The following is a 15,093-nucleotide window of genomic DNA, read 5'->3' on the forward strand; positions in this document are numbered from 1 at the left end:
CTATTAAGTGTGCAATTATTCAAAGTTACTATTTCTTTTATCACTTAATTTGCTCTCTAAAGATTTCAGAATTTTATTTGAAAAATGCATATGCATGTGTGTGTGGCTATATAACCCAAAATCATACTCGTAATTTCCCTATCAAAACTAACTTAGCAACCATTAAATCCTTTGGTTAATTTTACTAATAAATACTGAAATGGTCATTTTGGATACAACAGAAACCAGGAACACTACACAGGATTAGATTCAGTTATTCTGTCAGTCAAACACCATCCCCTAAATATAGTGATGGTGTGACGAGGGGGCATGATAGAGGGAGTATTATCACTGACACTACTTAGAATTGTAGGTGCACGGTAATCTTAAGAAGCAAATACACTGTTTTAATATTGTTTTTCAGTTCTCTACAGAAAATGGGTTCCCTTATTTGGGGAGTGGACCACTCTCATTGTTCCCTAACTCTTCACCTTAGTAGCTTCTGCTGTACCTTGGGTATTGGCAGTCATCCAACTCTGACATGAAAACATACTAGAATACATTTTTAAATTTAATTCCCAACTACTAGCACTTCAACTACTCATACGCTGTTTAAAAGTATCTGTATCAAAATGAGTCAAAGTCCACCGAAAACAAAAACACCAGTGTGCTAATAGGTGACCTTCCTACTACAAAGTAACTTAAAAGTATCCACAAAGGGGTCATACCAGCCCACTTTTTTATATACTTAAACTTGGCAGAACACTCTGTGGCCTGGTATCAAAGATTAAAAGATCATTTATTATGACTCAAATGCTGAGATCACGCCACGTTCAATATTAAAGACCCTTTTGTTGTTGTTGTTGTTGTTGGGTTAGAGGCTTACAACTAGTTTGTTTAGTGAGCTGGTTTTATTCAGAACTGCCTGATTACTCAGGATGAAATCCAGTTGAATCATTCAAGCCCCTTTTCACGACTCCCTGATGCTGTCATTACACACTCATTTTTATCTTCACATCATTTCCTATATCAAAGTTGGGCAAGATTCAAAGGCAGGGTGAAGACCCCAATGCCTGACTTGGGGAGGGTGTGAGCATGGACTGGGAGGTGCTGCTAAAATTCGGCTCATTGTAAGCACCAGGTCCAGCCCGGGCGGCGGTGGGCAGGGCTGAGGTCTGAGTCCGAAGGGCACGGAAGGCTGTGCCGGATCCTCACTTGGGTCCCAGCCGCACAGACCCAGACACACACGCTCCGGTCCAGCGCTGTCTCACGTGGGGGATGGACGGCCAGGTGTGTGCGCCGAGTCCGCTATTCCCGTCTGCCGGCCACAAACGCCTTCCTCCCCGTTCTGGGAAGATGTCTACCTACCTATCCGTATCCCTTGGAGACGCCCTTTAAACTCATCTCCAACTAAGACGCCCAGGGCTCTCACTGTGCACTACAAGCCCCTGACATCTGTACCCGTGGCTGAGGGTTTACCCAAACGGGTGGCTGCCCTGGGGGCGAGGACAGGCCGGCGGTGGGGCGGCCCCGCCCGCCTGGGACCGCGACCGGGACCGGGACCGGGAAGTCGGAGGCGTCGGGGCAACCTCCACGCCGCGGGGCCGGGCCGGGCCGGGCCGGAGGCCGAGGCGCTCGGGGCGCGCCCGTCCCCGCCCAGGCCCGCGCGGAACTCCCAGGGCCCCGGGGACAACGGGCGCGGGGAGGGGGAAGACTCGGGGCGCGCGGGTCCCCCAGGGGCCGCCCCCGGGCACTGGGCCCGCGGCGGCGGGCGGCGGGCGGGCGGGCGGCCTCGGGCCCGCAGAACAAAGCCCACACGGCCATCTTGAGACGGTAAACAGACCCCCAGCGCAGGCCACCCGCCTCCCGCCCGCCGCGGCCGCCAGCCAGGGACGGCGCTCACCGTCCTCGAAGTCCATGGCGGGGGCTCCGGGCCGACCGGCCTGGCGGCGCTGAGCTCGGAGCTGCGGCCGGCAACCAGCGTCGGGGACCCGCGTTCCCACACAAGCCGCCCGCGCGCGACCGACAGCGACGCTACCGGCCCGGGAGCCGCAGGCCACAGCGAGGTTGGGGGCGGGGCCAGCCGGGCTGCCAGTCGCCCGTGTGCGGCCTACGATTGGTTGGCGCGGGCTAGTGGGCGGGACCGCGAGTGGGGGCGGGAAGCAGGTCTGCTGTCAAGCTCCCAGGTGCTGACCCTCACGGAGCCGCAAGGAGGAGGATAGGTTAAAAAAAAAAAGAGAGAGAGAGAGAGAGAGAGAGGGAAAAAAAGCAGGAGCTCTGAAGCCTGATTGGAGTCACGGGAAAGCGGGCTAGGTGTTCGGGAAGGTAGGGCTGGGGGCCCGCCATGTTTGATCCTGGCAAGAAAGAAAGGATCTGGTTGGAACACCTTCCTCCTGCCCAAACTAATAAACCACGTGCCGACCTTTTGCTTTTTATTGGCTGATCAGAAAATGTTGAAGTACTTGGAGTTTCTGCCCTGAAGACACGTAAGTCCAAGACTGTCTTTTAGAGAACTCTGTATGCAGAGAACAGGTTGCTAAATAGAGAACAATTATGGAAATGATTGAAGACGGGCTGTTATCAAGTTCTGAATTTTTTTAAATATATATTTTATTGATTTTAGAGAGGAAGGGAGAGCGATAGAGAGATAGGAACATCAATGATGAGAGATGTTGAGAAACATCAATCATGAGAGATGCCCCTGCACACCCCCTACTGGGGATGGAGCCCTCAACCCAGGCATGTGCCCTTGGCTGGAATCGAACCTGGAACCCTTCAGTCTGCGGGCTGAGCCAAACCAACAAGGGCTCAAGTTCTGAATTTTAAGGTGCAAAATGAAAGTATGCAAGTTCACAGACAGGGAAGATTTGTGACGATGGTGTCCAGAACTTGAAGGATAACCACATGCAAACACACTCAAATATTGGCATTGCGTTACCGCCACCTTGCAAATAGTATTAGAAGCAGTGGGCAGTTTTTCATCCATAGGGCAATATGGAAAGGCACAGTTGTTTGATCATTCTGACCATGAGCAGCTTGAACTCCAGGTTAAAATTTTATTTTTATTTTTTGCATTGAGCAAATAGTGTCAACATGAATTGGTCACCGGATAGGAAACCATGAATCAAACCATTTGCTCTTCATCCGTGTCCAACCAGTCGCTGGGACCAAGTTCCAAGAAGGCAGTCTCTGGAAATAGGACTGGAGGAAAAACTCACCAACTGTGTGTACTACTGTAGCCCCAAATATGGGCAGGACATTGTGTATCACTTTCCTCTTGCACCCTGATTTATTCACTGAGCTCTCCACCCCTTCCTTGTTTCCTTCTCTTTTTTTCCCCCCTCCTATACCTGTTTTCTATTCACCTAAGCTGAACACCTAATTTCCCTCTTCAAACCTGCTCATCCTCCTTTACTCTTCCATTGTTAGTGGCATCTTGAGCAACCACCCACTAATCCCAGCCAGAAAGAAGCCTGCAACTCATCTAGTCAAGACTCAGCCCTCCCACACCCTCCCATCAACACTGAGGTCTTTCATCTGCTTATTGCTTCATAAAATGTCTTAAACTTGCTCGCTCCTCTCTCCATCCCCACTGCCACTACCTGAGTTAGACTCTCATTTCTCCCCAGAACTATTGCTGCAGCTGCCTAATTAACTTCTCCGTCCTTTGACCTTTACATTCTCAGGCTCCTCGGGGCTGCAGTGATCTAAATGCAAATCTGAGCGCACATGTGTCTCTGCCATGGATTAGGTGGAGACAAAGCTTGTTAACCTAGACCACACCCAGCAGGATCTGGCCACTGCCTGACCTGCCATCTTCCTATATTTCTCCCTCCCCCTCTCTCCCATACTCTCCAGTTGGATCTAGAAGGTAAACTAGCCGAAACTGGTTTGGCTCAGTGGCTAGAGCGTTGGCCTGCGGACTGAGGAGACCCAGGTTTGATTCTGGTCAGGGGCATGTACCCTGGTTGCGGGTACATCCCCAGTAGGGGGTGTGCAAGAGGCAGCTGCTCGATGTTTCTAACTCTCTATCCCTCTCTCTTCCTCTCTGTAAAAAATCAATAAAATATATATTAAAAAATAAAATAAAAAGAAGAAGGAGGAGGAGGAGGAGGTAAACTACTTGGCAGTTCCCAAACCCTGTACTTTTTCTCACCGCTGAACTTTTACTTATGTTGTTCCCTCTGTTTGGAACACTGCCTGGGTGACCGTACACCTCTTCAAAACACAACTCAGGATTTACTTCTTCTAAGCAATATTTCCCCGTCTCATCCCCACCTCCTAGGCCAGTACTTCTCAATGTTAATGTGCATATGACTCACCTAGGGATCTCGTTAAAACCCAGGTTCACATTCAGCCAGTCTGGGATAGAGCCAGAGAGTCTGCATTTCTCACAAGTTTCTGGGAGATGCTGCTGCTGGTAGGCAACCATACTTGGAGTAGCGAGGCCCTGGGCTGGGTTGAAAGCCCCTCCTCTGAGCTCCAGGGACTGACCTCTGTTATAACACCATGTCCCCGCATTAAATATCTGCGTGGCTTTATGTGTCTCCACACTAAGAGCTCTTTGAGATTAGAACCAAGTCTTCTTTTTCTAAGTGCCAAAGGCATATATGTGAAACTGAGCTTTTCCTGACATTTTTTAACTTTTATGTCCTGGTTATCTCCCCCGTCCTGATTTACCTTCTGGTAAAGGAATGAACTTGTAACCTGAGATATCTTTTAGTCTTGGAAAGACTGGAAAGGAATAAGTACGGGGTCACTTTGCGTTTGTGTGTCACACACACACACACACACACACACACACACACACACACCCCTTTCTTCCCTGAAAGAGAAACTTACCAAAGAACTGCTGACTCCAAAAGAAACCTGGGCTTGGCACAAATGCAGGGAGAGCCAGAATATACAGGTCACTCCTCCCCTTCCTTCCTGTGTTCCGTACAGGAAGTGTTTTTTAGGAGGAAACTTTATTGAACAAATATTGATTGAGCACCAACTATGTGTCAAACATAGCTTTCTTACTTCATTGTTATCTCTTTTGTATCCTCCTCTTCCGCCCCCAGAGTCTAGCCAGGCTACCGGGCCTGTTCCTACGAGTTAGGCTCAGATTTTTACCCCTAGGGGCCAATGTTTTGTACAAATTCTCATGCCATTTTGTCTTCCATATGTTTTGTAGTAGGTGACAAGTTAGAAAATGCCATACCAGCGGAGTTCTTTGGGAAAAAATAAGAGAACAGGACTTTTAAAGTGCAGAGGTAAAAGGGGTGTGTGGGCTGAGGCCAAGAAAAGACTGAAGGAAGAGGGAGGTGACTCTGAGGAAGTTGTCAGAGAAGTCCCCCACCCCCCATTTCCAGAACCTAAGATCTAGATGAGCGGACTCCCTGAGTACCCAGAGACCTTTGTTCCTCATCTCCTCACCCCCAGCCTACATATCTTCTGCTCCATCTACACAGGACCATCTGCTGTTCCCTGAATAAGCCATGTATCTTCACATTCCTGTGCCTTCACTCATCTTGTTCTCTGTGCTCCTATTGTTTCCTCTCCTCCTCTGCCATTCTTCAGGGTTTATTGTGAATGCTGCCTCTTTTTAAACCTCTCCCCAAGCTGGTAATTAGAATCCCCTTCCCTCTGTGTTACCCTAATAGTGGTTATCACCGTTGGATTCTTGTTATAATTCGTGAGTTCACAATATCTTTGACTACTCCTTGTTTGTACTCCTTGGATGTGGAGAGCCTCCTTTTTACCCTTTTATGTGCCCTGTATGTAGCATGTTGTCACTATGGATTAAGGGGAAAGAGCAGTAGCCAAATCGCCAATAAAGAGACTTACTGAGGCTAAAAATGGGTACCCAGAGCTTCAGCTGCAGAAAAAATCAGCATCCTATAATTATGCTGTAGGTAAGTGACGGGGGTTACGGAGAGGCGTTCTAGTAACTCCACAGTGCTTTCCCGATTTGCTCCAAATAATTCTTCCTCCCCATGTTCTTTAGGGAATTCATAAATGCTTAGAGAGGGAAATCAAGAACGAAGAATTACTCATTTATAGCAAAGCAGAGAAAATGAACATAAAGTAATTCCTACAGAAGCCTCTGAGGACTTATCAAGAGAGAGCTGGTTACAAAGCCAGTTCTCACAGGAAATCTGCTGACAACAGCCAGTGTGACAGTGCTGATGAATGTTTTATACATAATGGAAGATGTCGTTCTCTGATGTTAATATACCACTTCAAAAAGATGCCAGTGTCTCTGAATGCTAAAAGGAATAGCCATTAAAATAATAACCTTTATTAAGTCTTACATATTAACAAATGTTCAAAAGCTCTTTACATGTATTAACTCTTTTCTTTTTCTTCCCAATAAACCTATGATGTAGGCACTGCTGTCATCCCCTCTTGAATGATTAGGAAACTGAGATCCAGAGAGGTAAAGTTACATGCCCAACTTCACACCGCTGAAGGAAGAGTAGAGCCAAGATTGAAATCCAGGCAGCCTGGATCCAGAGCCCAAGGTCGTATCTCTGTCATTCTCAAATGCCTACTGTGCTCTGCTGAGCAGCTATTCTGTGCCAGAAATTTTCATAGACACTCCACATTTCTAATTCTTACCAAAAGGGTGAGGTTTCATGGTTTTCCAAGTGAGTAAAATTAAAGAGAAAGGTAAGTTACTAATCCAAGACCACACAGTCAGTAATTGCTGGTTCCATATGCCTGATAAATACCAGATAGCCATGCTTACATTTCTGGTGTATGGAACCAACCTTGGAAACCCAATATTATCATCAGGACCTCAGGGTGTGTGTTTTTTTTGTGTGTGTGTGTGTGTTTTTTAAATGCATTAGTTAATTTTCAGATCATCTTGCATAATTGTACATAATGTAAGCCAAGGAGACTACCGTATTTTTCGGACCATAAGACGCTCCGGACCATAAGACGCACCAGTTTTTAGAGAAGGGAAATGAAGAAAAAAAGATTCTGAAACAAATAGTGTCCTAAAATATTTTATGTGCATTAAAACCCAACATCACAGTCATAAACACATGTAATCAACCCTGTAAAGTAAACAGCAGCATTTAGAACCATTTTAGAGCCCGGCAAGCACACAGAGACCACACAGAGCCGGGCAAGTAAAAAAACTTTTTTTTTAAAGTATATGTGTAGGCTATATTTGGACCATAAGATGCAGGGACTTTCCCCCCCCACTTCTGGGGGGGAAAAGTGCGTCTTATGGTCCGAAAAATACGGTATATACAAAGGAGTGGTCATGAATGCTTCAGAGAATCCCATTTTGTCCTGTGCTTTAGGCCTTCCTCAAATGAGAAAAACTTGACTAGTGTTATATGCATTTTTTTTCCCCAGAGGAGCAAGGTAACATTCCAATGCTAAGGTGCTTTCAGAACGTAAGAGCTAGCTTCCTTTCTTGGGTACACATTACATAAAGTACGGTACATTTCTAGAAAGTTAGATGTATTCCCTTTAAGGGGCTCAATTAAACATCTGAGTTATTGCCACTCATTTTATTTTACTAATGCATTATGGTCCATCTTATGTTTTAATTCACTAAGAAAATTAAAAGCAAGCTGTCTGAGACATCTGTCAAGCCCACAGAATCGATTTGGTGGCTCTGCCACGCTGGGAAGGTGTCCCCTTTCTTCTTGGCTCTGTCACACGTGTCTCTCCCCGAGCTGCACACTTACTGAAGAGGATGGTTTTCCTAGATAGAGGCGGACAAGGATCTACAGGGAATCAGGTTCTTCCGCTGGAATATCCACCGCTTGTGTAGTAGGTTATCTCACCTGGCTGTGTCTCCCCATGGAGATTTTGTTTTTGTGCCTCTGGCCACCTAGCATGATACTACACGCATGGTAGACTCTTTAAAGTGTTTGTTGAATGAATAAAAGAAAACAGACTCAGAGTGTCTCCTGTGTTTATTTTTAAAATATATTTTATTCATTTCAGGGAGGAAGGGAGAAGGAGAGGGAGATAGGAACATCAATGATGAGAGAGAATCGTTGATCAACTGTCTCCTGCACGCCCCCTATGGAGAATGGAGCCCACAACCGGGGTATGTGCCTTTGACCAGAATAGAACCCGGGATCCTTCAGTCCACAGACCAGTGCTCTATCCACTGAGCCAAACCAGCTAGCACCAGCTTCTGTATTTTGATAGCTTCAATTCTATAGTAAGGCAACACATAAAAATAAAAATACAGATATACAAAATTCAAACATTCACCAATACCATCTAATTCAGTGATCGCCAACCTTTCAGACCTCATGGACCAATAGTGGTCCGCAGACCACCAGTTGGCCACTGCCTAATTCTAATCCTTTTATTTAGAGCCCTAACCCCCTACATATCCTATTTACAGAGAAAAAGACACAGTCCTACTATAGCCAGTAGAGGGCACCACACACCAAATCTAGATAAAATTTCACTGCAGAAATGGAGCACATGTTCCAGTCCTGCTGGTCTAAGTATTCTGCAGGGACACTGGGTAGAGAGTATTCCCGTGGGCCAGTGCTTTGCAGGTACCTGAATTTCTATTTTGGTTCAACTGTGGGCATAAATTTTTCTGTTTCTTTCATTTCCCTGGATTTCAATTTTAGAGATGACTATTAAAGCATGAAACAATGGAAAATGCTTACTAAATTTGAAATGCAAGATACAAAATTGTATATGGAACCTGATAACAGCTATGTCAGTAATCTTTTTTTAAAGACTAAGCATATCTCATATAAGAAAAAGCTAAAGGAGGTCATCACTACCAAGTCAGTAATACATGAAATGTTAAAGGGACATTTTTAAGAAGAAGGAGGTTGGGGAATAGGAGCAGGGGAAGGTTAAAAATATGAATAATAAAATGACAACTACATACCCATCAATACTTACTTTAAATGTAAATGGATTACCGTATTTTCTGTTTATAAGACGTCCCCCACTTTTCCAACCCAAAATTAAAAAATCAATATTTTAAACGTAAAACAACACATTTTTTACTTAGTAATTACCGCAGGTAATGTTTACATACCAGTACCATGATATTATACAGCATATCACTTTACTTAGTCTCTGTTACATCACTGTTCTCTTCTTCATCACTGTTAGTTCCAGACATATCAATTTCTTTAACTTCTATTGTATCACTGCTGTCTTCTGAGTCACTGTCTATAATGTGAGATTGTCTTCATAAACTGGTGGATTTTTCGGAGTTAACTTTGTTCGTGTTCTCATGGCCAACCCTTCTCCTCCTCATGAAACTGAAGCACCACTTTGCCTTTCCTGTAAATTAACAATGTTCATTTTGCTTGCAAACATTCTTGTCTGACATTGAATAAGCTTGGTTGACACACAGAAGCCACTCTGACACTGCTCCATAATCCAAGTCTTAAGTCTCTGCTCCAAGTTTGCCCATTTTGCTGGTTTTCCTCTTAAGGGCTGTCTCTTTTTTGGCATCTTAAGAAGTTGTTCTTCTGATCATACACTCAGTGGGAGGAGGTCCAAATTGTCTCTGCAGCTCTATCTCCATACTCTTTTGCATAAATGATTAACTCCAGTTTGAATTTTACAGAGTAAGGCAATCACTTACCAGTATTTATCTTTTTATTTTTTGACATCTTTATGGACTCAGAATGCTCAGGCCCCTGTTGCATCTGCTCACTCTCCACCTCCACCTCCAATTAGGGCATCAGCGGACATCAATAACAATAAGGCTCATGATTGAAGGAAGCTTATTTGACAAGGTATGGGCAGCTACGCACCCATGCAGCTCCCTCTTCTGCTGACTTCTGTGTATATTTTCAATGTAATAATTTTTTGGGGGAAAAATAGCATCTTTTATACAGAAAAACATGGTACTTTTATAATGTAATATATATATATATGATAATATATATATGATTTTATATATATATATGATACAAAACAAGATGTAATATTATTAACTATCAGTGTTTATAAAAAGTTCTCTCTATCCAAATATTGTATTTATTCTCTTTGATAGGGAAAGGAGTCTCTATTGACCATGTAAGTCAGGAGTTCTCAAGCCTACTTCTACTCTAGAATCATCTAGTGCAGTTTTTAAATTAAGTTTATTGGGGTGAAATTTGTTAGTAACATTATGTAAGTATCAAGTAAATAATTCTAAAATAATATCATCTGTATATTGTATTATGTGCTCACCCAAAGTCTAGTCTCCCTCTGTCACCATAAAGTTGACTCTGTTTACTATCTTCATCCTCTCTCCACCCCATCCCTTCTGGAAGTGCCAATACTTGGGCCTCCCTTTGGGGATTCTGATTTAATAATGAACCTAAAACTGTTAACCATGTTTAGCTCTTTTCAAGATACTTACAAGACATGCTATTAAAATAATTCTCTTCTGTCTCGGTAAATTGTATGTCTTGAGAAGATCTGGAGTCTAGAGGGGCGGGGGAAAGCTTTGGAGCATGATAACCACACATTAACCGATCAATCCTTGTGCAGGGAGTAAGGTCACAACTACACCCTGAGTCGAGGCTGGTCCAGACTCATGAGCATCTTCCAGCTCTAAACGCTGGCTGGGTTCCAATGCTGCCTCTAACTACCCTGCAGCCCTGGGGAGGTAATTAGCTAATGACAGTAAAGGGCTTTTAAACTAAAACATGCTGTATAAATGCTAAACACAGGAAACACACAGAGGATCTCACTGACTGCCAGTACTTTTCAGCCAGAGACAGTTGATTCATCTTCCAGCCAATTTCTCTTTTGCAACTGAAATCTTCCTAATCTTTATTCCAAGGGAACAAAGAGTTCTTTTTTAAAAATGTGTTTTCCACAAATCAAAGGCCTAAGAAGATTATCCCTTTATCAGAAATGAGGTTCCTGCCTCAACAAAAGTGTTTTGTGCTAATGAAGTTTTAGGCGGTTGGCTGGTTAGCTGGGGTCACGGAAGGCAGGTGCTATTTAAACTGGGCCATCCTCGGTGGTCCAGTATGAGTCCTAGACCCAGTCTGCACATCATCCGGTTTTAAAGCAGATGCTTTATGCACAGGGTAGCAAATCAAGTAGCAGAAAAGAACTTCCAAGGAAAAGCACCAGCCTTCCCCTCCTCACTCTGCTCTGGTTCCCTCTGCAGAGGCAAACCCTGGTGTTAGCCAGGGGGAGTGATTGTGATTGACAACCTCACTCTAGCTCTCTCTTCTGGGATACCAACTGTAGTCAATATCAACGAATCCACTCTATGAAAATGTGCATGTATCTCATATTACCCTCTTCCTCTCAGTGTTTAACAGCAACGATGGTGTTGTATTTCCTCTATTGGGACTAGACCTTTATATTTTTAAATGACAACTCAAATTTCTATTTCTTTTAAGTAGAGTGTTGGTGGATTTCCTATTCTATAAAATGGAGGTGTTGGTCCTCTTTTTCCATTCCTTGACTTTTCCTCTTCCTTTCACTTTGTCAGCAACATTTTACCACTAGCAAAACTGTTAATTTTTATATTCTATAAGGGCAAACACACACACACACACACACACACACACACACACACACACACACACAAATGCTTTCCTACTTATCTACAGGCTGACTTTAGATGCTAAAAGCCTAATTACTCTTTCTAATCAGTAAACTTGAAAAGGCCGGGGAGGGGGACGGGGGAAGAAGGGGACTTTATATTTACATTTACTGTCAAACTCCAGTCAGGTTATCAAGATCCACATGGTAAGTCATGTAGACAGTATGTAGCCTTGACTTGAGGTGACAAAATGGCATTTTACCTTTGTGGTCTTTCCTACAAAACCCGAAACCCCAGTCTAATCGTAACAAAAACATCAAACAAATCCCAAACGGAGGGCATTCTACAGAATACCTTATCCATATTCTTCAAACCTTTCAAGGGCATCAAAAACAAGGAAAATCTAACAAACTGTTGCAGTTAAAAAGAGCCTAATGAGACAGAATGATTACATGTAATGTGGTATCCTGGGTGACATCTTGGCATAGAATAAGATAGCTAAAAACTGAAGAAGAAAAAAGAAAAGAAAAAAAATTGAGTATAAAGTATGGACTTTAGTTAATGATAATGTATCAATACTCGACCATTAACCATAACAAGTGAATGATATTTATGTAGGATACAGTAATAGGGGAACTCTGTAATACCTTTACAATTTTTCTGTGTATCTAAAACTGTTCTAAAAATAAAGTTTATTGAAATATAAAAATGGAAATAAGCCAATATACCACATATACTTTATTATGATCTATACCAACTATGTCCAATGTTAATATGAGAGGATATTATAATCCCTGGGTCTCAGAAATGAGGTCAAAGTCAAATGGGCTGCCTTTTCTTACTCTATTAACAGTTTATATTCATGCTGGTTGTAGTTTGCTTCATGTGTGGTCTGTGACTTTATTGTTCAGAATTTGCTTTTTCTTAAGGTCCTAATCATTATTTTATCTTGTGTCTTCTAATCTGTGGCATTTCTGCCCAGTTGAACCATTAGTCTCACCCCTTTTACTTTTTATCTTTTAGAAATTTGTTGCAATCTCTAGTCCATTGGTTTCTACCTCTTTTCTTCCCATGACACACTTTTGTTTCGAACTTGTTTACTTTTATTTCAAGTGGAGTCATGGGGGGGTGGGGGGCGGGTAAGAATCTCTCCTGTCTTAAAAGAGAAGAGTATGTACGTCACCTTTTAACATCAATCCTCACTCAGAGTGGACTAGCTGGAGTCTGGCTTTGAGGAAGGAAAGGTCCATGGAGTCATCCTCTGGCCAGTACGTAGTCCTTAAGGTAAAATAAGCAGTCCTTAGTATGATCAATCAGTGGCCTTACTGCCACCAGACATTTCTCAAAGCACATTATTCTGATCAATCCAATCCTTTATACTTGTTTTCAAAGAAACGCATGGCTAGGAAAATGAATTGTTTTAAAAGGAAGGCTAATGGATCTTTATTAACAGACACCTACTAAAAGCACATGCTGCTGCTTACTGTCTCGAAGCAGCAAGCAGTATTAAATGAATCAGACAGGAGTCATAGTTGTCAAGACTGGAAAGGCATTCCCACATCATCTAGCTCTAATCCAAATCCCCGACTTTTCACAGGAGGACAAGAAGGCCTAATGAAGTGAAGGTATTTATCCAAGATCACTCAGCTGATAAGTGGACACGCTAAGATTAGGAAATGAGTAAAGTTTACCCAAGGAGCTTTCTGACACTCATCTCATCCTGAGCCTCAAATTGCTTTTTTCTCTTGCTTCTCTACAATCTTCTTCCTTCCAATGACACCCTTTTTTAGGAACTCTAAAAAGTGGTATAGAGAGAAGGACAGAATGAGGTAAGAGAAGAGGGTTGTACCTGGGAAGGGGCCTGTCCCTGCTTCTCCCAGGGGTCTATTTGTCCTGGCTGGGATCAGTGAACAAAACTCTCAGGCCCACCCTAGGTAAAGTGGCTCAGTTGGTTCACCATCGCCTCATGCACAGAAAAGTCACCAGTTTGATTCCCGGTGGGGCACATACCCGGATTGCGGGTTTGACCCCTGGATGCGGCTTGACATTCCTCTCTCACATCAATGTTTCTCTTTCTCTCATCAATAAAAACTTAAAAAAAAAAAAACAAAAAAACAAAAAAACAACTCACAATCTCTGGGAACTTCCCCCTTCACTCCTCCCATTTCCCCAAACCTGCCTGGGAGAGGCAGAATGCAGATGGCATGGACTGGCTCTAGTGGTTTTTGACGAAATACACGCCTTAACCCCAGGAATTAATGATCACTCTTACAGGAGGTAGTAGATGTTTCTGTTTACATGGTACGTCATTGTCCCCAAAGTTTTCTCATCACCTAAATATGTTTTCTGATACAAATTACTAAAGAAAGGCCATAATTTTATGATGTTTAGTTCGGTAGTTAATATGAGGCAAAATAAATTTTTCCATACCCTGTCATTTCTTTGTTGTTTGTTGCTCAGGAAACTAGAGAAGAGAAAGAAGAAAATGTTCATAGTACATCAGACTGTTTATTTAATTTTCAAAGCACAGAGAGATAAGGAAGAGGTCCTACTCCATGTTTTGCAATTGGTTACAGAAACCATTAGAATACCTCCGGAGGATGTCATGGGCCTAATAACAAAGCCATATTCGACCTTCAAAAACTGTGGCACTAATATGCTGTAGCCATCCTTCTGAATCCCACGTAGCCAGCTCTGTGATGCACTGAGACTCCCCTCTGCACGCCTCTTCTAATTCCCATCAACTTATCTGAAAATGAAGGAGAGCTGTGACTCAGCAAAATGTCTTATTATTTAGGAGGGTCAGGCCTCGTCTCCCTTAGCAACTTCTCTCTGTCCTTCCAGATTTTTGTCTTTGGAACTACACCTTACCAGAGAGTTAGAAGTTTCAATATTAGAAACTTCTAATTTTTTATTTAAGAATGTTGGCAAATGTGAGTTTAAAAATGAAGTCTCTCTACTGGAAAAAAATGTTAAGACTGAAATGAATATTATCTCAAGACACTTTACCCTCACAGCCAACAAATGCCTATAAGTAAGGATGACCAGACAGCCATTTAAAAGCTAACTGAAAATAAAGACTCTCTGGTGGAGATGCACTAGATGGCTATAATAAACCATGGAACATGCTGTTAATGATGTTAATTATTGGTGTCGAAAATATTGGGGGACATGTTGGGAAAAGAGAATAAGGACTGGGTAGTAAATAATCTTAGGGTGCAACAGTTTAGCTACATGGCTAGGTTAATTGAGTCATTGACATATAATATATTTATTTTAATGCACTGAAGGAAACTCGCAGAATGAGTGAAATGTGGGCTGTAGTTAAAGCATAGAGACACATGTACACCTGGGTTTAGATTCTAGCTCTGGAGTAAGTTGAGTGAACTTGAACAGTTCTTTACTAGTATAAAGTGGGGATAACAATGGTGAAAAGTCATAGGGTACTTATTGTGAGGATTAGATAAATTAAGCCATTCAGCAGTGTCTGACACATAGTAAGCACTCAATATATGTTTATTCTTAACAAACCTTTGTAGATTACTCATTTAGGGGGAAAAATGTTCTGGTGCGAATGGTGAGCAGAGATCTGATATATTTCTACATTTTAAAAAGGGTTT

The 15,093-nt window shown here is 42.9% G+C and overlaps 1 protein-coding gene across 5 annotated transcripts in view; it reads right to left on the minus strand.

Annotated features, from left to right (window-relative positions):
• Positions 1-2,054, minus strand: part of ZNF326 (zinc finger protein 326) — a 38,611-nt gene extending 36,557 nt beyond the window's left edge. For 3 of the 5 annotated variants that reach the window (XM_036444012.2, XM_036444009.2, XM_036444007.2), the window contains exon 1: positions 1,883-2,054. In XM_036444012.2, coding sequence (XP_036299905.1) covers positions 1,883-1,898 — 16 coding nt within the window. In that variant the 5' untranslated portion in view covers positions 1,899-2,054. The remainder of the gene's footprint in view (positions 1-1,882) is intronic. The other 2 variants (XM_036444011.2, XM_036444008.2) reach the window with 1 other exon arrangement.
• Positions 2,055-15,093: the final 13,039 nt, after the last annotated feature.

This window comes from Pipistrellus kuhlii, unplaced genomic scaffold (genome assembly GCF_014108245.1).
Source record: "Pipistrellus kuhlii isolate mPipKuh1 unplaced genomic scaffold, mPipKuh1.p scaffold_m20_p_2, whole genome shotgun sequence".
Lineage (NCBI taxonomy): Eukaryota > Metazoa > Chordata > Mammalia > Chiroptera > Vespertilionidae > Pipistrellus > Pipistrellus kuhlii.